At 41.1% G+C, this 19,405-nt stretch overlaps 1 protein-coding gene across 1 annotated transcript in view; it reads right to left on the bottom strand.

Annotated features, from left to right (window-relative positions):
* The window catches only part of LOC133448477 (serine/threonine-protein kinase 4-like), a 30,263-nt gene that overhangs the window by 4,217 nt on the left and 6,641 nt on the right, over positions 1 to 19,405 (bottom strand). Inside the window, exons 3-10 of the mRNA XM_061727039.1 lie at positions 18,526 to 18,654; positions 18,136 to 18,250; positions 17,182 to 17,346; positions 16,778 to 16,945; positions 16,512 to 16,649; positions 16,188 to 16,319; positions 15,735 to 15,945; positions 6,220 to 6,371 (exon numbers count right to left, since the gene is read on the bottom strand). Coding sequence (XP_061583023.1) covers positions 6,220 to 6,371; positions 15,735 to 15,945; positions 16,188 to 16,319; positions 16,512 to 16,649; positions 16,778 to 16,945; positions 17,182 to 17,346; positions 18,136 to 18,250; positions 18,526 to 18,654 — 1,210 coding nt within the window. The remainder of the gene's footprint in view (positions 1 to 6,219; positions 6,372 to 15,734; positions 15,946 to 16,187; positions 16,320 to 16,511; positions 16,650 to 16,777; positions 16,946 to 17,181; positions 17,347 to 18,135; positions 18,251 to 18,525; positions 18,655 to 19,405) is intronic.

Below are 19,405 nucleotides of genomic sequence, written 5' to 3'. Positions count from 1 at the left end.
CGTCACATCCGCAGGACAGCGCGGGAAATTCGGCCCCGGAATTGCAGCACATTTTGCAGCACACAGCCTGTTCAAGGCAACGGAGAGATACACTAGAGGGCTCATTCTTTTTGGTTTGGAACGCTTCATCTGACATTATTACTAGAAAACTTAAAACGTATACGAATTTTTTTCATAAATCCTGCCTCAAGCTCCTTTAATTCAGCGGATCAGACCAAGGTTCAGCAACGTTACTGACTAGGGCTGGGTTTTGCCAAGGACCTCACGATACGATACACATCACGATACTTGAGTAACAATACGATATTGCGATATCCAAACATCCAAACTATGTTATACATAGTTTGCTAAAAACTGTAAAAGGCATTATACATCTTAAAATCCATGTTGCACGTACATCATTAATAGTGATAATTCATGGGACAAACTAAGCAAAATAATGTGATTCAAATAGTTTTATTGTAACTATGCCAGCTAAAATTATAAACAAATTTCACATGTTTTTCACATTATTTACAAAATGTTAAATTAAAAATATGATTTAAGCCCATGTATACAATAATGTTGTACTGGATTTACAACCCGTCTGAAACATGATTTATTATTTGGGAAAACATTTTTTTGGAATATTAATATCAAATCTGTCGACAAAGCATCGCGATATATTGCCATATTGATATCTTTGCACACCCATATTACAATCATCTTCTCTTTTTTTAAATTGACCCCTCACCCCAGCCACCTCCTCCCTTCCCACGACACAGGAATGTTCCAAGATGACTATTAACTGGGCTCAATTAATGAAAGTTGTTCAGGACGTAGGAGAGATCAGCTCCTCGTTCAGGAGTCCGGACTTTAACCGGGCAGAGAAGATTTTGGGATGGGATGGAGCAGAACCTAAAACAGCCGTCAGACTCGCCCGTATCCAGCATGAGAGCGTCTGATAGTTGAAGGAGAGTGTATTTTCTCTTTCCACAGAATCAGTTGAGAATAATCCAAGTGTTAAAATATTCTGCAGCTGAAGGAACCGTCAACATCCAGCTCAGGCTTCGACTGGTTCAAGTCCATTAACGGACACTTCAGAAAATCTTTTCAGCAGCCTAAAAATACCTCACGTGTGACAAGAGTTACCATGGTATCTGATGAATATCTATTTCAGAGGCTTTGAAAAGGCCACATCTGTTGACATCTATTCAATCCCTCGCTCTTTCTCAATCGCAGGCCTCTGAGAGGGACCTGCGGTCGTCTCCGGCTCTTCCTCGAGGGACTCTCCCCCCCCCCCAAGCTTTTACCAGCAGCACAAGGCTTTCAGGCTATTTATTACCCACGATCAATGCGGCTAAAATAACACTGGCGTCCTCGTCCGCTAGACGGAACAGTGCGGGCGAAGGTCCTGCAGACCGGACATCAGAACCGAGGTGAAGGCGGCTGTGATCTCCGGCGACTGCAATGCTCGCCTGTAAATACAGTTCACACAAAATGCTGCAAGTAATGATGAAAAAGCTGATAAAAACAGTCTAATGAGGCTTTCATAGCCTTAGGCTTTCATTCATGGAAAATTTATCCTGCAAAGACGCAAATATTTGTTCACCTGTTCAAATATTGAATGTTTCTCTAGGAAAAAAGGACTTTTATTAAAGATGATTGAATTATGAGCAGAGACGGACATTTACGTTTAACAGTTTGATGTCCATCAGCTTTGATGGAATCAATGACAACTTTTAACAGTTCAAGTTTGCGACTTAAATTTGAACCTAGATTGTGGAGAAATACATATGTAATCATGTTCAGCAGATAACTGCCGCATCCTTCAAAACTGAAGTTTAGTCTTTCACACTTTCAACCTTTGAAAGGTGTGAACCGTGGCAGGGGGTCAATCTGACCGTCGTCCTCCTGGATTAAAGACGTTAAACAGTTAAATCAGTTAAAGGATAATCATCTTTGAGAGGACGTATGCGGATTCAGGCTTCAAGAGGGGCCGTTTGCTTAAAACCTAATAAATAACTTGGTTGGAAGAGTCATGACAGTAATGAACCAAATTCAAGACTCTTCTGCTCTGATGCTGGCATCTTTGTGAGGTAAACCAGCATTATCGATACTTGGAACTTCAAACTCAAAGTTAAAAGTGTATTCTGTTCAACAGTTAAATCAAAATAAATAAATAAATAAAATAAATAATACAGAGATGGTCTAACGTGCACCTTTCAAACCCCTGATCACAGCCTGTTTTTGTTTTCATCATCAAAGTGTCTTCTCTCGGTAGGGGCCCGCGACTAAATGAATCAGTCTGCTTTAATTGGAAACTACAAGTCCTGCTCCTGGCTGGAAACCGCCGGGCAAGAACTGCCATTGGAAGAGTCACTTTACCAGTTTCATTCAGACGAAAACTATAATTATCTCAAATATGTCATTTTGCATCCCCTTTATGCAACTTTTGCTCTTGAAAACATCCGTCTTCACACCAGATTAATTGAAATACACAAAATCATAAAACGTCCATGTAATGTAAACACTGTTATTAGTGTAGCTGCAAGTTTAGTAGGAACTCTCGGGTCGTAGTCCTGTTCCAACCTGCAGCTCATGATGGACCATTAACTGTTCACCAGTTTGAACCTTGATCCAGAAATGTGTTCTTCTGATGGAGTCTGTTCAAGGCTGATCTCCCTGACCTTTATTCTGAAGAGAAGTCTGACAGGGTGGGGGGACGAGGTGGGGTGAAAAATAAAACAAATAGCCAAGCATAAAAATAAATACGGGGGGAAAGAAATTAAGAAAAGTGGAGAGGGCAGAGAGGAGCAGGAGACCGGTTGCTCTACACCCTCCTCTCATGAATTATGGAGGTAAGAGCTTTCCCAGCACATGTTCTATGCTGCACTTTCACACCGATGAACACGCAGAAACCAAAACTATTCAAAATGATGAGGAAAGGACACAGAGCGGATAAAAATGCTATAAAGACTTACACGATGGCTTCAAACTGGGGATGCACCGATTGGTTAGCAGGTGACCTGGACGTATTTTCTGCTTTCAGAAATATTTCAGGAGAACGTGTCATTAACATAATAAACCACTACTGCTTCAAAAGTACCTGATAAAAAGATGATAAACAAACCTTTTCTGTTAGTGGCACTGAATATTGAACATGTGTCTCGTTTAATTCCAGTTGTAGATTCTGGGTACCTACGATGATTTTATAGTTTAATGCTTACGGACCGTCAAGTTGCAGTTTGCTGTGAGTAAAACCACAGCTACTCGTCTCCGCTTCACGTTATTCCCATGCGTTTTTCCACTGAATACGGTTGACTGAATTTCCTGCTCTGCTCAAATAGATCAAGCTAAAGGTGACTTAACTTAGAGCCAGTGAGTGAAAGCAAGCTGACGGTCCACTCGAGCGCCAACATCTTCTACACTGAAGCCAACACAGAAATAAGAGAAGCTGCAGTTCATCGACTCGCCACTGGGGGCTGGCTTCAACTGATGTAATGTAATGACTGACATTACACACCTCTACCTCCTTCATGGGTTGCATTATTATTTAGCATGCAAAGACCCAGTTTAGTTTAATTAGAAAATGTCTTGTTTTATTTAATTGGAAATATAACTTACTGTATGTTTGCAAGTGCTGATTTGCTGATTTTTTTTTTCAGAGATAAAACTTTATATTTTATTATATTTTTTTAAACTTTTTTTCAACTTATTTTACAGAGTTTTGCACTTTATTCATTCATTTTTGGTTTAATAAGAGCAAAGTTTGCACTTAAAGCCCAATGGGGCAAATGTTCAATAAAAAAACAGCATATTTGAAACCATTTCTTTGCCTTTTGTCAATTCACAAAATAATCGTAATCGAAAATCGGATTTTCAGAGAAAAAAAAATCGAGATTTTATTTTTGGGCAAAATCGAACAGCCCTAGTTCAAATGTACAACTTTGAGGCAGAAATAAACATCTAAAGCCGGGAGTGGCAAAGGGAGACTGCTGGTCACATTTGTGGACGATCCGGAGGAAGTTGCTATGCGAATCTAGCTGTTATTCAGCAAGGATCCGCCACCCACTCCAACTCCTGCATGTTGGTGAAGCCAGGGAGGCCGTCATATTACGCAGTACCACTGAATAACGCCTCCCGATTTGTCTTCCCTCCCCTCAACTCGGCTGTAGGCGCCGCAGAGGAAACAACACGCCTCAGAGATCAGTAACCGTAGGCGCCTTTCACAGCTAATTTAAACCTTAAAAAGTCCAAAGTGTGTACAGTATATGCACATGAACTGACATGTTAAAAACAAGACAAAGTACATAAAAAAAATAAAAGCCCACCTCTGACAGCTAAATACAGGAGTAGCAGAGCACACGTATCTAAAATTAAACATGGTCAACATGAAGCTGTCAAACACCTTCAATGTTTTTATTCTAAAAATCACATCTGCAAGTCTAAACTAACAATAAATCCCACAAAGAAAAAAAAAGAGCCTGTTTGATGTTCCTCCCTCTGACTGATACTGTCGACGTGCACTAAAAGCACGTGCAGCGTTTCCTGTAGCACTGCTTCAACAAAAACAAACCTTTTTAAGCTGAGGCTATCGCATCAAAGTCTTTACAAATGAACTATTTTTATCCACAGTTTTGGTGAAATTATAACTGAGGATTGTTGGGACTCTAACTGGATCCCCGCTCCTCAACGATCCTGCATTTCAACAGGATTTTAATCTGGTTTTTATAGCACAACCAGAACCATCCGAGCTTATCAAAACTCCAGTCTTTAATCATTTGGCCTGAGAGCAAGTTTAAAGTGCTTTGATCCCGTACTCAGGGTACGAAACGAGATAAAATCTGTGTGACAAGCAGCTGGAGATGTGGCGCAACTACTGAAGACGACTCTCCGCGCGTCTGAGACAGCATGTCTTGAAGATATAGAAGAAAAAAAAAAAAGGAGTGAAAATGAGGGTCACAGAGCGGTTATCTGTCATCGTCTATTAGTGGAACCACGTTATATTTGCACTGACAGAAATCAGTGTCTGAGAATCAGTTCATTAAAATGATGAAGCTACAAAAGCTTCCACATGCAGTCACCCTGTTCATTCATAGGAACGCATTCAAAGCATACATTATTTCTTTTTTCACATCCTTTCAGCATGGTTCTCACGCTCATTTCAGGATTTTTCAAATCACAGCTTCAAAAAAAGTTTGAAGCAAGCAGTTTTAAAGAAACATACTTATAATGTTTAAACAAGCCCAGCAGAGGATGAGAGGGAGGAAACGTCCTCTGAGTCGCTGAAGGCAGATGTGCCATCCTTAAAGCTTCTCATAATTAAAAAGGTCAAATATTCAATATTTAATTCCAGCAGCAGTCATTTCCATGTAAATGTCTCTCAGCAAGACAAACACCATCTGCTTGTTCTTCTCAATCTAACATGATACCTAGAGACGTCTGCAGTCCTGAAATGATGAACCACGCAAAGTCCAACAATGAAGGTCCAGCAATAAAATAAAATCCATAAAAACGTGTTAATTAGAAGATTTTTTAAATTCTGCAAACCTTCAAATTCAAGTCATATTGTTATTGCAACAAGTTTCATCGCAATATTATTGAGAAAGACTCAGATGTTTTATTGTCATTATACAAGGTGGTGTTTTCCTTCAATAAAAATTTAAAGTAGAAAGTAGAATAAGTATAAATTAAAATAGTAAAAGATAAAATAGACTCTGTAAAAAACGGTATATATACAAAAAAAATGTGCAACAGTGCAAATATATAGCTTCAAGTAGAAGTATCAAGAAAGATACCCAAACTAATGCATGTCCTCTTTAAGTTAACACAAAACGACTGCGGTGGCTCGAGACGGCAGGACAGAAAGGCTGAGTAGAAAGTGAAAATATTGTTCGTTGCAGGAAGGTCGGCACATGTGCAGGTAGATATAGAGCGGCGTTTCAGGTGACCGCCGGCATTAAGAGAAGCCGAACAGTCATGCAACACGTGAATAAAGACAAGAGTCCAGCGGCTTGCACCTCTCTCGGGTAAAACAAACGTAGCCTGATTGCAGCTGACACTGCAGATGGATCATCACACAGGACGTTGTTTAGACAAAGCATGAAGCCTGCTGATAAAAAACAATGGAAACTGAAGCTATAGTTACCATCAACCGGTGCGCGAGCCGACCTCTGCAGGGCTTCACAACAATCACTTTCATAAACCTGTCAAAAATCACACAGCGCTTCAACTTACCACTTCCAGATCTCCCTCAGAGGGCAGTTTGCGGTTGTCTGCGTTGTTCTGTCCTTTGCCTCCTTGGTCGTTGTGATTGTTTGCCTCCTTATCTTTCTGCTCAAAGTATTCCAGGAAGGCTGGCTTGGCCGGCTGCATCGTCTCGTCTCTCCCTGTTCAACACAGAACCAACCCGACATTAGGTGGAACCAGGAGGATGCAGGTGAAGTTCACTCCAACCTGAACGGATCAGACACAGAGCCACGCCGGCGCCGCAGCTTCATTTACAAGATACATAAACGGTGACATTTTAATACATCCGTAAACATGAAGACGAGTCACTAAAGTGCTTTACAGGATGAGAGTTTAACCTCTAAATTGTTTACCTTTTTTCTTCTTCTTCAGAACTTGAGAGGCAATTTTAAGAGACAATTTTCTGGAAACGTCCTTTAGAAACTGTTTTCAAAATGTCTTTAAAAATGTGTCAGGTGTGGAAGAGTTTCAGCAGAACCAGATAAGAGATTAACAGGCGCCACTGAACGCCGGCTGGTTATTGGTTTAGTCTTCAGCAGTTTCTTTGTTAAAACATGGAAACACGTTGGTTTTAAAAGTTATAACATCGCATTTCTTATTCCATTGTGATTAAAGACAACTTTCCCTTGTTATTCAAGAATAATCCAATCTAAGGCCACGAGTATCTCAGTCTCCGCTCCTGTGTTAACATTTTCTGCAGCAGGCGAGCTTCTGTTATTACAAGTTAAATTATTCAGTGTGGATTTATTTAACTTTACATCTAAAAGTTTGTTGTTCTTTTTTCCCATTATTGAATATTTAATTTCCTGCAATTACAGAACACTGAACAGTCAGAGGGTGTTGATGTTTTTAATGAAACTCGCTCAGCTTTACTGGGTGGATGCTTTCCTCCACAAGTCTTGTTTTGTTCTCCCGCTGCTGCTAAAATAAAAACACTTTTAAAAGCACATAATTCAAGTCTCCAGACCAACAGCCTCCAGTAGCACCGCTCGTGCTCCCAAATAAAACATTTTAGGCACAACAGCACAAATTTTGACTTAACAACACTTTCAGGGCTTTTTTCCAAATAGACTGCAACAATAATAAATAGATTTCTTCGTTATAAACAGGCAATTTACTAAATGTGTTTTATTAATGTTATTAATTAAGGTAATGCAGTGAAGAAAAAAAAGAGAAAAAATGGCTGAGTTTCACTTCTAATACAATATTTCCACTTGAACTTTTTGTTTTTTTGCTTAGTTAAAGTTCAGACTTCAACCCAGCTAAAAAACTGAGGCAGGAACTTAAACAAGCTAAAAATACTTAAAAACCTCATTAAATAAGGTTCTCCTGAAGGATTTCCCACAACTGCTCCACAACCGTGGGCAGAGCAATCCCAGAGATGACACCTTCAAGTTGGTTTAGGATGCAGGTGGATCTACAAGCTGCTAAACAACAAAACCAAAACCAACTGCTGCACATCATTGAGTTTTAGACCCGATCCGGGAAACCCTCGGTCCCCCGCAGCTGCAGGTTATCGCGCTCCAACCACAGCATCAACGCGCACGTCTAAAATACCATTTACCTTCAAGGATCTATGAACACTGCAGTCGAGAACCAAAACATGTCTCCGTTAATGTGCAGTAACAGACAGACTCTCTCAGCTGCAGAAAGTAAAGGTCATCTTACAGGAAGGAAGGAAATGAGACATTAACAGCTGTTAAAAGCCAACAGATGCATCGGTGCATCAACCAGAGGCTGAAATACACAACAGAAGTCAAAAATCCACTTTTGCAGCATGTAACTGTTATTGCATAACTTTTGAGTTTCGCCTTAAATTCAGCGATCAGGTCAAATCTGTGAAAATAAAGGTTATTTAATCGGGTCCACCAGCTTGGATTCATGGCTTTAATAAACGTATACGCAGTCAGAGCTTCACATCTCAGCACCCAACAAGAATAGATGCTCTAGACAGGCGTGATAGCCGCTAATATTTCTTCTAATAATTCACACTCTCAAATTCCATCAGGCAACCCGCCACACGGCCCATTCGTCTAATGTCAGAAGTCATTCTGGGATTTACAGCGCGCTTCGCCCCGCTGAGGCTTTTAGTCCCCATCGTTTCCCTGGAAAAAGAAAATCTGATTTCACGCCAAAAACAAAATTACAGCCGTTTGCTTTATGGCCAATAATGAGGATATAGAAATGGAAAAGAAGGTACTAACATGACGTAGGCGTTTCAAATAATAACGACCCGAGACGGGTCTTCATCCCAGACACGCCGCGGGTCAGGAGTCTGAGTTTTAACATTTCACAGGTCGAAGGAGTCGCTAATGTTACGAGGCAATGTGTTGATTTAGTCTCAGGTTGTTAAATCCTGCATTTTCTCCTACTAAAGCCTGACGTCAGAGTTAATACAGTGTGTTCAACATGTAACCGGTTCATAGGTTAGGAGAAAAACACGGCTCTTTAGGTCATTTCTGATAAATACAGTGTTCACATTAATTAAATCACCACCTGACGGGTGAAACGTTCATCTTTGAACCCTGACGTTTTTCTTGTGATTTGTGCTTCACTTAGATGAAAGCGCCCAAGTGAACGTAACGTGCACATGCATTCTGGTCCTCTTGGACCCCCTCCATGTGGGGGTCAGTCCTGGACGTGGGCGTGACTGAGCTCGTCATCGCGGCACATGACCGGCAGGAATGTGTCTGAATGTGTCCAGCGGTTCAGCAGCTGCATGTTTTACATGTTTCTCTGCTGCAACACACATTACTGGGTCACTGACGGACTTGTGTGTTCAGTCATGGCGGGCCGGAGGTCATTAATCTCAATCAGGTGCGTTAGAACGAGCAAACACTAAAAGGAAGGGGAAGAAGTTTAAAATTGAGAACTTATTATAAAAAGGAAAAGAGGAAAATGTCAAAATATGTGAACTGCTCATTCAAGTCAAAAGGGGGAGTGTGTCCAGGCTCTTGACGGCAGGAAATGTACCAAATTAAAAAGCAAATTAAAAAAGGAAACAAAAGACAAAACACACAAACAAATTCATGTATTTAACTTCGCTCTGGCTCTGCCGTCCGGACCGGTCCCACCCAGCCATAAACACGGCCACATAGAACAAATCTGAGCAAGAACATTGATTTTGTTGTTTTGCACTGTTTTGTTTGTCTGTTTGTTTTCCCTCTTGTCCTGGACCTGTATGCGTTTTTGTTTTGCGCACTTGTATTATTACCTGTTTTGTATTATTTTGTATTTAAAAAAAAAAAAAAAAAAAAAAACTGAACGGCAAACACTGTAAACATGCAGGACGGCAGCCATCAACGGTCCTTAAAGACAGTAATTTATAATAAAAGCTAAACATTCTTAAACTCTGCTCATTTCATATTTCTGGTTTCTCCAGAAATGTAGCACTAAAAGGTTTTACTGAACAGCTTCAACTTTCCAGAAAACCCTGAGGTTTCAGAAGCCGTTTTAAACAAGGTCTTTGGTCTGAATGTCTTACAATAGAGATTACACCCTTTTATCTTCACTGCATCTAAACCAACACTTTTAATACAACTTTTAAAGCCTCTCCGTTCAAATCCACGGGACCCTAAACTTTTTATGACGGAGGCTTTTGGAAACACTGCTGACTGCTGTTCAATCTGAGCCCTCAGCAGTTTAATGATGGAGTCGATGCAGTTAAATTCTGCTTAGACGTCGTCACTGAAACTCTGCTAAGTCACTCATCACTCACCACAACGTTATTGTTGTGACATGACAAATAGTGCAGCTGATGTAAAGTCCTAAATAGAACGCCCTCTTGGCTACGCCCCGCTTTCATCCCTCACTTCAAACGGCTGCTGATCGCCCATCATTATTGATCCCACTCTCTGAAGCTGCGTTTCATTCACACGTGGTATTAATGTCAAGGCTGCTGCTCCACTGAGGAGAATAACGGCTCATTCTCACATCCAGACAACTGCATTTATCTAGAAGGGAAGTGGCCACAGATGTCCAAATATGGTGGATTATTTTATCACCAACATAAAGTGGATTCTTTTATCAACAACATAATCAGATGACAAAAGGACAGACCCATAAACATCCACAATCTGATGTCACTTTAATTAAAGTATCCTACAAAGATTGTGACACACTTATCTGACATGTCAAAGACTCGTTCCAGCTGTCGCACTCCTATAAACTGTGACATGCTGAATTTGTTGCCATGTCAACCAAACATGGAGGCAAGTAGAAGAGATAACAGCCTTGAACACATATTCTGCATGTACACACTGTTCACAACATATTTTCTCTTTTAATCTACAAACCTGGACCGCTGGACTGGGTAATGGTGTCCATGAGGTTTTAAAAGGGATTCATCCATATTGAAAAATACTGACATTATGAGCATTTCCACTCAGGAGAATCTAATTTCATGAGAAAGGAAAGATTTCATTTCCTTTCCTCTTTATACTTATTTGTTACATAAATGCAGTCACATGCCTGCGGTCTACCACGCCTCACGAGGATTAGAAACACGATTCCTTACTTCAAACCTCAACTTGAGACGTCACAGAAGTAAAATCAGGCGATCTCCCCTTTTTTAAATCTTTTATAACTTCACTTGTTTTAAGAAAACACACCTATGCACTGTGTAAGAGGAACCTTTTCAAACACAGAGTAAACAAACCAGTGGGTGTAATGAGAAACTGAGGCTGGAGAGAGAAAAGAAACATTGCATGGATACTTTTACTTCACAGCTAACAAGTAAATATTCTTGGTACGCCCACAGCAAGTGCTTGATCATAAATAGCAGTGATGGGAAATTAAAACTAAAGATAAAACTGAGTGATTAGCAAAGCCGTAAACCAACTCTTCCAGCTCCTTTGATGAGGGAATTTAGATCTGATTAACTGGGAGCAACAGGCGCTACAATTTACTGAAATCTGACTGTTAGTCGCTCTGAATCGTACATCTACAGATATGCACAGACGCAAAGATGCTGGAAGAAGCTGCCTGTCTGGGGGGGGGCCCGTTATTTTGTTCTCGCTGCTCTGATACTGATGCGATGGTTTGGCTGTTGAGCTTGTCCTGACCAATTACATCATCACAACCGTTGTGGGTCGCGTTCAACCTAGCAGAACTTTACAGGAACACCAAAGGATTCCCCTTCATTTCAACCTACCTGGCTGATGTCAGCTGCTTTGTTGAGATGATTTAAGGCGTGATGACGACGATGAAGCTCGCTGGCAGTCAGGCAGCTAAACCCCAAGTTTAGGCAAATGCAGCTTTCATGAATCAAACGATCATTGACTGTAAGACTGCCGTGAAACTCATGCATCTTCCCAGAAACAAAATGAAACTTTAATAAAATAAAGGGCTGTGAGAGATGCGCGCCCCCTGAAATGCTTTTTTAATGAGCACCCTTGCAGAGACGGGCGTGGATTTATTTGATGCGAGCGCAGAAACATCTGTGCGCTTCTTGCTTGGAGAGCTGCTTCATGACAACCTGTGAAGGATCATTATTGCAAAAAAGCCCTTTTAAATCTTATTTAAGCAGTAAACACCGTTTAGGGCAAGGAAGATTTTTCATGTTAACCCATTCAGACCTAAAAGGTTTTCTAGAAAGCTCATAAATATCCACAAAAACCTTGAATCTTCCAAGAAAAAACAACCCTATATTAAATTTTTTTTTTTAAAAGGATTTTAAGCTGCACTTTTGCACCGGTCACGATACGAACGTCTCCTGCCCCCGGGTGACAGCGGCAGGTCAGCGGTGAAGCCGTGGAGCCCTGGGGGTTGTGGAGTCAAGCACGTGGGTTGGGTTTGCTTCCCACAAATACCCTTAGATCCCTGGGAAATCGTATCTGTGGAGTCTGGCTGCTGAACGAACCCCTCAGACCCTTTGTGCTGTTCTTCGAGCCATCCCAAAGCAATTTAGTGTAGTTTTAACTTGTCTGGACAGTTGGATGACACGTTTATTGTTTTTACTTCACACAAACCCACTTTGGTGGAAAGTACACGTTGGAATTGGATCTGAACTCGGACAACATTTATTGGCACATCTCTACCTTTGATAAGATCATTTCAACTAACTTGTCTTAATCATAAACAAACATTTTGAAAACCTATACACCCTAAAATACACGTTTGCTATTCTACAGCTGTCAACAATGCTGACACTAATGATATTAAAATAGACTTTAACAAAAATGTGACTTGCACCGCAGTGTTGTTGCTGTATTCTTTACGGGAGCGTGTCGTTAACTCTCCCCCCTGCGCCACCCTTGAGGATAAAAGTAGGTCTCTGATTTGCCGTGTTTAACAAAACATAGGCGCATCCTGTCTTTTATAAAGTGCTGCGATAGAAAACAGGGGAATATAGCAAAACAAAGAGCCTCAGTCGGGTCATCTTTGCTTTGAAATAATGATCATGTTTTTAAGTGTTAACTTTGAGATTCATATTCTGGTCCAAAGAGCTGCAGCATCGGTGCAGAGGAAAAAAAACAAGAAACGAGAGCTTTTAATGCGGATTAGAGAGAGTGGGGGTTAATGGCTGATCAGTGTAAATTAAAAGGCTTTTTATTTCTCGGTACCATTAAAGAGGATCAATGTCTGATCTAATATCTCACCTCAGGGTCCCTGCAGCGTCACAGCACCGTTTTATTAGTTTCAGACACTTTGACACACAAACACACAGACATTCCTCATCACAGGCATCGAAAGACAGCGCAGGGACACACACTCAGCGCAGGGACACACACTCACACAACTGCAGGACACCCAGGCTCCGATGAAATTACCAACGTTAAATGTTCCTGCATTAATGCAGTTTAAACTGCCAGCAGAGCAGATCCATACCAACTCGATGCTACGACGACAGAAGACATGATCTGAGTGTCTCTTTGTGTATTTAAGAGTGTTTATTATGAATATTTATAAGCCGTCACTGAAATTGTAACGAGATAAATTTAACCCATCCATGTGCTCGCATCTACTGAGCTGACGTTTCGGTGTCCAGAGGTTGTTTTTTTTTTTTGCAGCATTTGTCTCATATCAAGCGTCTCGCCGCACACGAGTTTCTGGTGTCCGTCCCTCGTGATGTGTGGTAGCGTTTGATTGCTTCGGTTGACATATCCCGCCTCTCTACACATGCTGCGGTTGGAAATTACTTCAGACTTGTCTGCTCACCCAAGCGCAGCTAATTTAAGACGGTGACAGTAACTGTTACGAAGCTCCCCCGGCTCAAACACAAACTTCATTAGATGCAGCGTAGGAGCCGTGATATTAAACCATAAACTTCCACGGCAGCTTTGTTTCCACCGGGGGGCTCTGAGGCAGCCGCCAGGCCAGAGATCAGCTGACTGCAGCTTTCTTCACTGGTTTAGCCTGTAAGTAGCAGTATGCAGCAGTATGCAGCAGTATGCAGCAGTATGCAGCAGTATGCAGCAGTATGCAGCAGTATGCAGCAGTATGCAGCAGTATGCAGCAGTATGCAGCAGTATGGTGTGGTGGACACTGCAAAACACCCAAGTCACTGCTCTATACATGATTTAGCTCAAATACATAAGATTATTTATCAGTGCCAGATCGGCTGGTCCCATTTAAGAAAAGGGGAAACCTCTAGCTCATAAAGTTATTAGTCACACAAAACAAAATCAATCCTCACCCCCTCTCACATACATGTCAATGTTGTGTCTCATTTTAATAAACGATTTGAAATAAATCAATCAAACCAATCAATCATTAGAAAAGGCCTCAGACTGCCAGCAGTGAAGAACAGAGCCCAACTTTCATTGAGACTTCCAGAAGAGGCTCAAACATCCATTTGCTCCATGTCTGACACTCTAGACTCAAACAGGCTGATGCTGAAGTTAAAAAGGCAGAAAATATCACACGACCGTATCCTAGACAGGTTGTTTCCATTCAGCAGATCAATACTAAATACATTTGCCCCGCCTCAAACTTTTTTTTTTCCAAAAAAAAAATAAAAAAAGCATAAATCCACTTAGACATTAACGCCGTTTCTGTGTCAAAACAACATATCAGTATTCAGATCTACAAACTCTCCCACCATGGACAGTTAACCCTTGGTGCTGACTATGTAAATACTCTTTCAGTTCACCCATCAGTCAGATGCTGGTCACGCTGCGCCCCCTGGTGGATTAAAAACTCCACGGTTGCACTATTACGTGGGGGAAAAAAAGGGATAACGAAGATTTTCCATATTTTTCACTTTGAAGGATGCTTCAACTTCTACAGACTGCTCTGCTTCTGAAACATCTGAAAATTAGTTAATCAAATCTGTTTCCCACTGGTGCCTGGAGGTCAAACAGTCATTAACTGAAGTGCTCGTTCAGCGAAGCTTAAAACAGAACAGCCCACTGAAAATGACCAAGAGTGAATACAAGTCAAACATCACAGCAAGGATGGGATTCTTCCAAACAAACATAAAACAGTAATTAAAGACCAACTGCTATTTCTACACATCCACCAGTGAACTTCCATCTATCCATCCATCTTCTAAGCCCGCTTAACCCTGTGAGGTCACGGACGTCGGAGTAGTGTTGTTTTTGTCAGCTTGTTTCAATTTTAGTCTAGTCTAGTCTTTGGGTCAATTATTATTCTAGTTTTTACCAGTTTTAGTCACATTTATACTCCTTTTAGTCGTGTCAAGTTTCAATCGACTAAAAGTCTGAGCATTTTAGTCTCATTTTAGTCAAAGATTGTATTTAGCAAAACCCATTTTACAATTCAAACAAGGTTATCTTATTATTATATTATTGTTACCTTATAGACTCAAGAATAGATTCATTCCAGATACAGAAGTCGCTCTCATTTGAGTTTACAACAGATTTATTTTTCTGCATTTCTCCCCATCTTTTTCTTTTTCGACGACACATTGGGTTTTCTTTTCCACGTCTATGTAGGAAAGTGTATCCAAAGGTCTCTTATTCTTCTCCCAGCCCCAGAGAAGTTCCCCACGTGGCCGGCCATCGGTCCCTTTCTCTATGTAACTTTGTTTTTAATGTACGTGAACCTAGAGCTCTGCGTTAACGGCATCAGCCTCTAACTCTGCAGCTGCATCTTCTGGATCTGATTCCTAAATCAGAGGAAACTACTTAAAACATGGACATTAAGGATCTTTGTTAGAACATTTTGTCTCATTTTGGTCAACAAAAATGAAGACACATTTTAGCAGAGTTTTATTTTGTAATCCACATTTTAGTCTCGTTTTTATTGCCTTATATATTTAATTATCTTTATCGTCACATGACCAGCATTTTCGTTGCGTCTCGTTTTCCTCAGGTGATAAAGGTTCATTGACGACGATATTTAGTCATCATTTTTCGTCGACGAAAGCAACTTTAGTCTGGAGTTTATCCCAGCCCATTAACTCCAGACCAAAGCCAGGGACCCGCCCTGACCCGGTGCATCAGTCGACTCGTGCGTTATGAAAACGGCCTGCTGGGACTTTGACTGCAGCTCTGATCGGCAGCACTGCACGATGGGACTGTTTTTCAAAAAGAACTTACTTTTCATAGTGCCAGCTTCTTCCTCGTCCTCATCGTCAGAGTTGATGACCATGGTGCCAAGCTGCGACTGCATGGTTCCCGTGTCCTCGTGCTCTATCATCGTCCCAAACGTCCCGCCGAGCGAACTTGCTAACGAGCCGGCGGCCCGGACGGTCCCGGAGTCACAGGTTCCGGCCCGCACCATCGTCCCCAGGTCGACCTCGTCCTCGTCCTGACGCACAGGCGCATGGGGAAGTTCAACCGTGTAGTTAATGCACTTGCAAATCAGTCAATAACTCTAAACAACTAAACTCTAATCAGTTCGCTAGATCTCGTCATTGACCAGTTACGACCCTAAGTGTTATTCTGCTGTTCTTGTAGGGTGAGAGCAGATTTCCAGAAATACCCTCATCTCAAACCAGGGAACAAGTCTCCAAACACTTTTCCCATCTGATTTTATGTAAATCTGTTTACCGAGTTGTCATTGTCTTCAGCTTCCTGTTCCCTTTGTTCTGCCTCCTCTTGTCTCTTCAGCTTGATCTCCATGGCATCAGTGATCAAGGCTCTCAGGATGCTGTTGGGCTTGGCAGACTTGATGAAGGGATGCTGTGAAGAATAGAGAATACAATAAAATGACACAGAAGAACCTGAAAAGATTGCTGCCAGAGCTGACGCCCTGTTTTAACAGCTTCCAGCCACGACCTGGCTTTAAAACTATTATCCTGCTTCAGATGATCTACATACAGTAAATAAACAATATAGTTACTCATCTCTACATTTCGTCATTCATGACGTCACCTGTAACAACTGTGTCGCCGTCGCTCTGTCTTCCGGGTTTTTCACCAAACACTTGCTGACAAAGTCTTTAAAGTTAGACGACCACAGATCTGGGTTCCGAAATGTTGGAGGCGGATTAGTGGGAATCATGAAGATGGCCTACAGGGGGGAAAAATAAATGTTTAAATAAAAGCCAGTAGATCTTGAACAAAGATCTGCATAAAAGTACTAAAAATACAGCGGTTATGCCATTTCTCCCGCTTCTTTAACACAACCCAACTCCTCACCCTCATGGGGTGTATGTCGGCGTACGGCGGCTTGCCCTCCGCCATCTCGATGGCCGTGATTCCCAGCGACCAGATGTCGGCCACACAGTTGTAGCCGATCTCCTGAATAATCTCGGGAGCCATCCAGAATGGTGTACCGATGACGGTGTTTCGCTTCGCCATGGTGTCCTGATGAAGAAAGAAGAGATACAGTAACAGAGAGAGAGAAAGAGATGCTCAAAAATCAAAGAGAACCATTACAGATGGTTTCAGAACATTTTGTTGTGGCCCTCATGCAGGCGCTGCAGGTTCAAATCCCAGCCTGTAGCTCTAGAGCCACAAAAAATCTTTGAAAGAAAAAAAAAAACAAAGACAAACCCGAGGCCTTAACCCGAATAAAATACGGATGCAGGATGTTCCCTTACCGTGAGCTGTCCAGCTACTCCGAAGTCGGCCAGTTTGGCCTGCCCTTCGGTGTTCAGCAGGATGTTTCCCGCCTTGATGTCTCGGTGGATCTTCCTCATGAAGTGCAGATACTCCAGACCCTTCAGAGTCGAGTGCAGGACAGTTGCGATCTCCTCCTCTGTGAGCTACAGGTTACGCATAAACAAGCAGTTAGGATAGTTACAAGAATCTGATCTGGGTTACCAGGCTCTGCCAACGAGTCCAAACCTTTTATTAACATTATTTTTACGTAAATGCACGTCCCAGGCGTCATTGTGAGTTCAGATGACACTAATCATGCTGTTGGCAAAAACTGGCTTTAAACATTTGCAAAATACCTGTATAGTTTGCAGAGGGACAAGTCAAAGTCAAATGTATCTAAATAGCACATTTCTAAAACAACAAATGTTGCCCAAGGTGCTTTATATAAATATAAAACACAATAAATTGTTTCAAAACAACATAGAAGAAAAAAATATAAAATTAGACAAATATATCTGATTAAAGACTCTAAAACGTGTTTATGGGTGAAATCTGCTTTGTACATCCTTATAACGTGAACCTGACATTATTGTATTAGTATTACATTAGCAAAGGACATGAATGTGGTTAAAAACTGACTGAAAGTTGCAAAACTGTGTCCGGTTGCTGGAAACCCGGTAATAAATGAGGCAAAACGTATGGTAACCATCATAACCACCATGGACAGTATGATGTCTTCTGATGCGCCACCCCTGTTAAAGCTGCAGAGTCTTATTATTAATGTTGTCAAATTCCACGACTGGAAATATTCACAATTACCGTTCATATATTAAATAAATGAAACGCACACATGTGTTTTCAGTTGAGTGTCCCTGCCTCCACATGTCCTCTGTTGTCTGCACAAACTACATCAAGGTGAGCGCGTGTGTGTGTGTGTACGAGTGTTACATTACCGTCTTGTTACGTAGTCGGATGATATCGGACACTGATCCGGCACCACAATACTCCATGACAATCCACAGGTCACTGTTTTTGAAGTAGCTGCCATAGTACCGTACTACCTGCGGACTGAATGCAGAAACATAACCGTTAGACTGCAGAAGGGTCTTAATATGTGTTTTTTTTTTTTTTACTATTTTTACTATTATTACTATAAAAACAACTTTCTCCCGACAATTTCATTCAAGAAAAAAATCTGATGAGTCTGAAATGTACTCGGGTACAAATGTGTGTACATGAGTTTAGGGCAAACTGAGCTCTGTGTCACATCCGCAATCATCTCATTGAAGAAGTGAAAAATAAAACAAAACGAATGAATAAAAATGCAGGGAAAGGCCTGTTACCTGTTACACTGCTGCATGATGGAGATTTCCTTGATGATCTCTTGAAGATCAGACTCCACAGGAACTTGTTTGATGGCTACAATCTCCCCGGTTTCTTTATAAATGGCCTTGAACACACACCCGTAAGACCTACCGAGACATAAAAATGGGGGGTTGACATAAGTTATGCAAAAAGCGCACAATGTCAGTCTGTTAAGTACATGGTAAATACGTCGATTTAGCTTTTCATTCCGAAATTAAGTTTAACTTTAAGTTGATAAATAATCATGTGAAGTCTGATAAAAATCAATATAAAGTACGGGCGAGTACAGTGTTGCTTTCAACCTTAATCTCCTCGAAAAGTTTTATTTGTCCTCTTTAAACTTTTTGTGGATTATGCTTGACACGAATAAGTCAATTTTCTTGCTTCTTGATATTTTTCATTTGTTTTGATGAACTTTAGGTGACTGAAAGTAAATCTGCCAAACTCACAATAACTACGTCATGTCAACACTGTGAGTTTAAGTAAAGCCAAGTCTATTTTTTAACAGGATTGTGTTTTGATAGTAAATTAAGAGCTGCTTCCACTGGACGAGGAACAGTTTCAGTTATTTATAAATTACTATGCTCATCTCTGCCTGACAGCACTACCTCCACCAAATCACAATGGGAACGGGACATTGGTTCATCTCTCACTTCAGATCAGTGGAACTTAATATTAAAGAATTCAATATCTATTTGTAGTTGTGTGAGATATAAAATTATACAATTTAAAATTATACATCGAGCTTATATCACACCATACAAGTTAAAAAAAATGGACCCAAATGTCTCCGAACTGTGCTGGCATGGCTGTGGTGAGCTTGGTACATTAATACATCTGCTATGGTTCTGCCCAGTA

This window comes from Cololabis saira, chromosome 8, assembly GCF_033807715.1.
Source record: "Cololabis saira isolate AMF1-May2022 chromosome 8, fColSai1.1, whole genome shotgun sequence".
NCBI lineage: Eukaryota > Metazoa > Chordata > Actinopteri > Beloniformes > Belonidae > Cololabis > Cololabis saira.
This window is presented reverse-complemented; position numbering and strand designations above follow the sequence as displayed.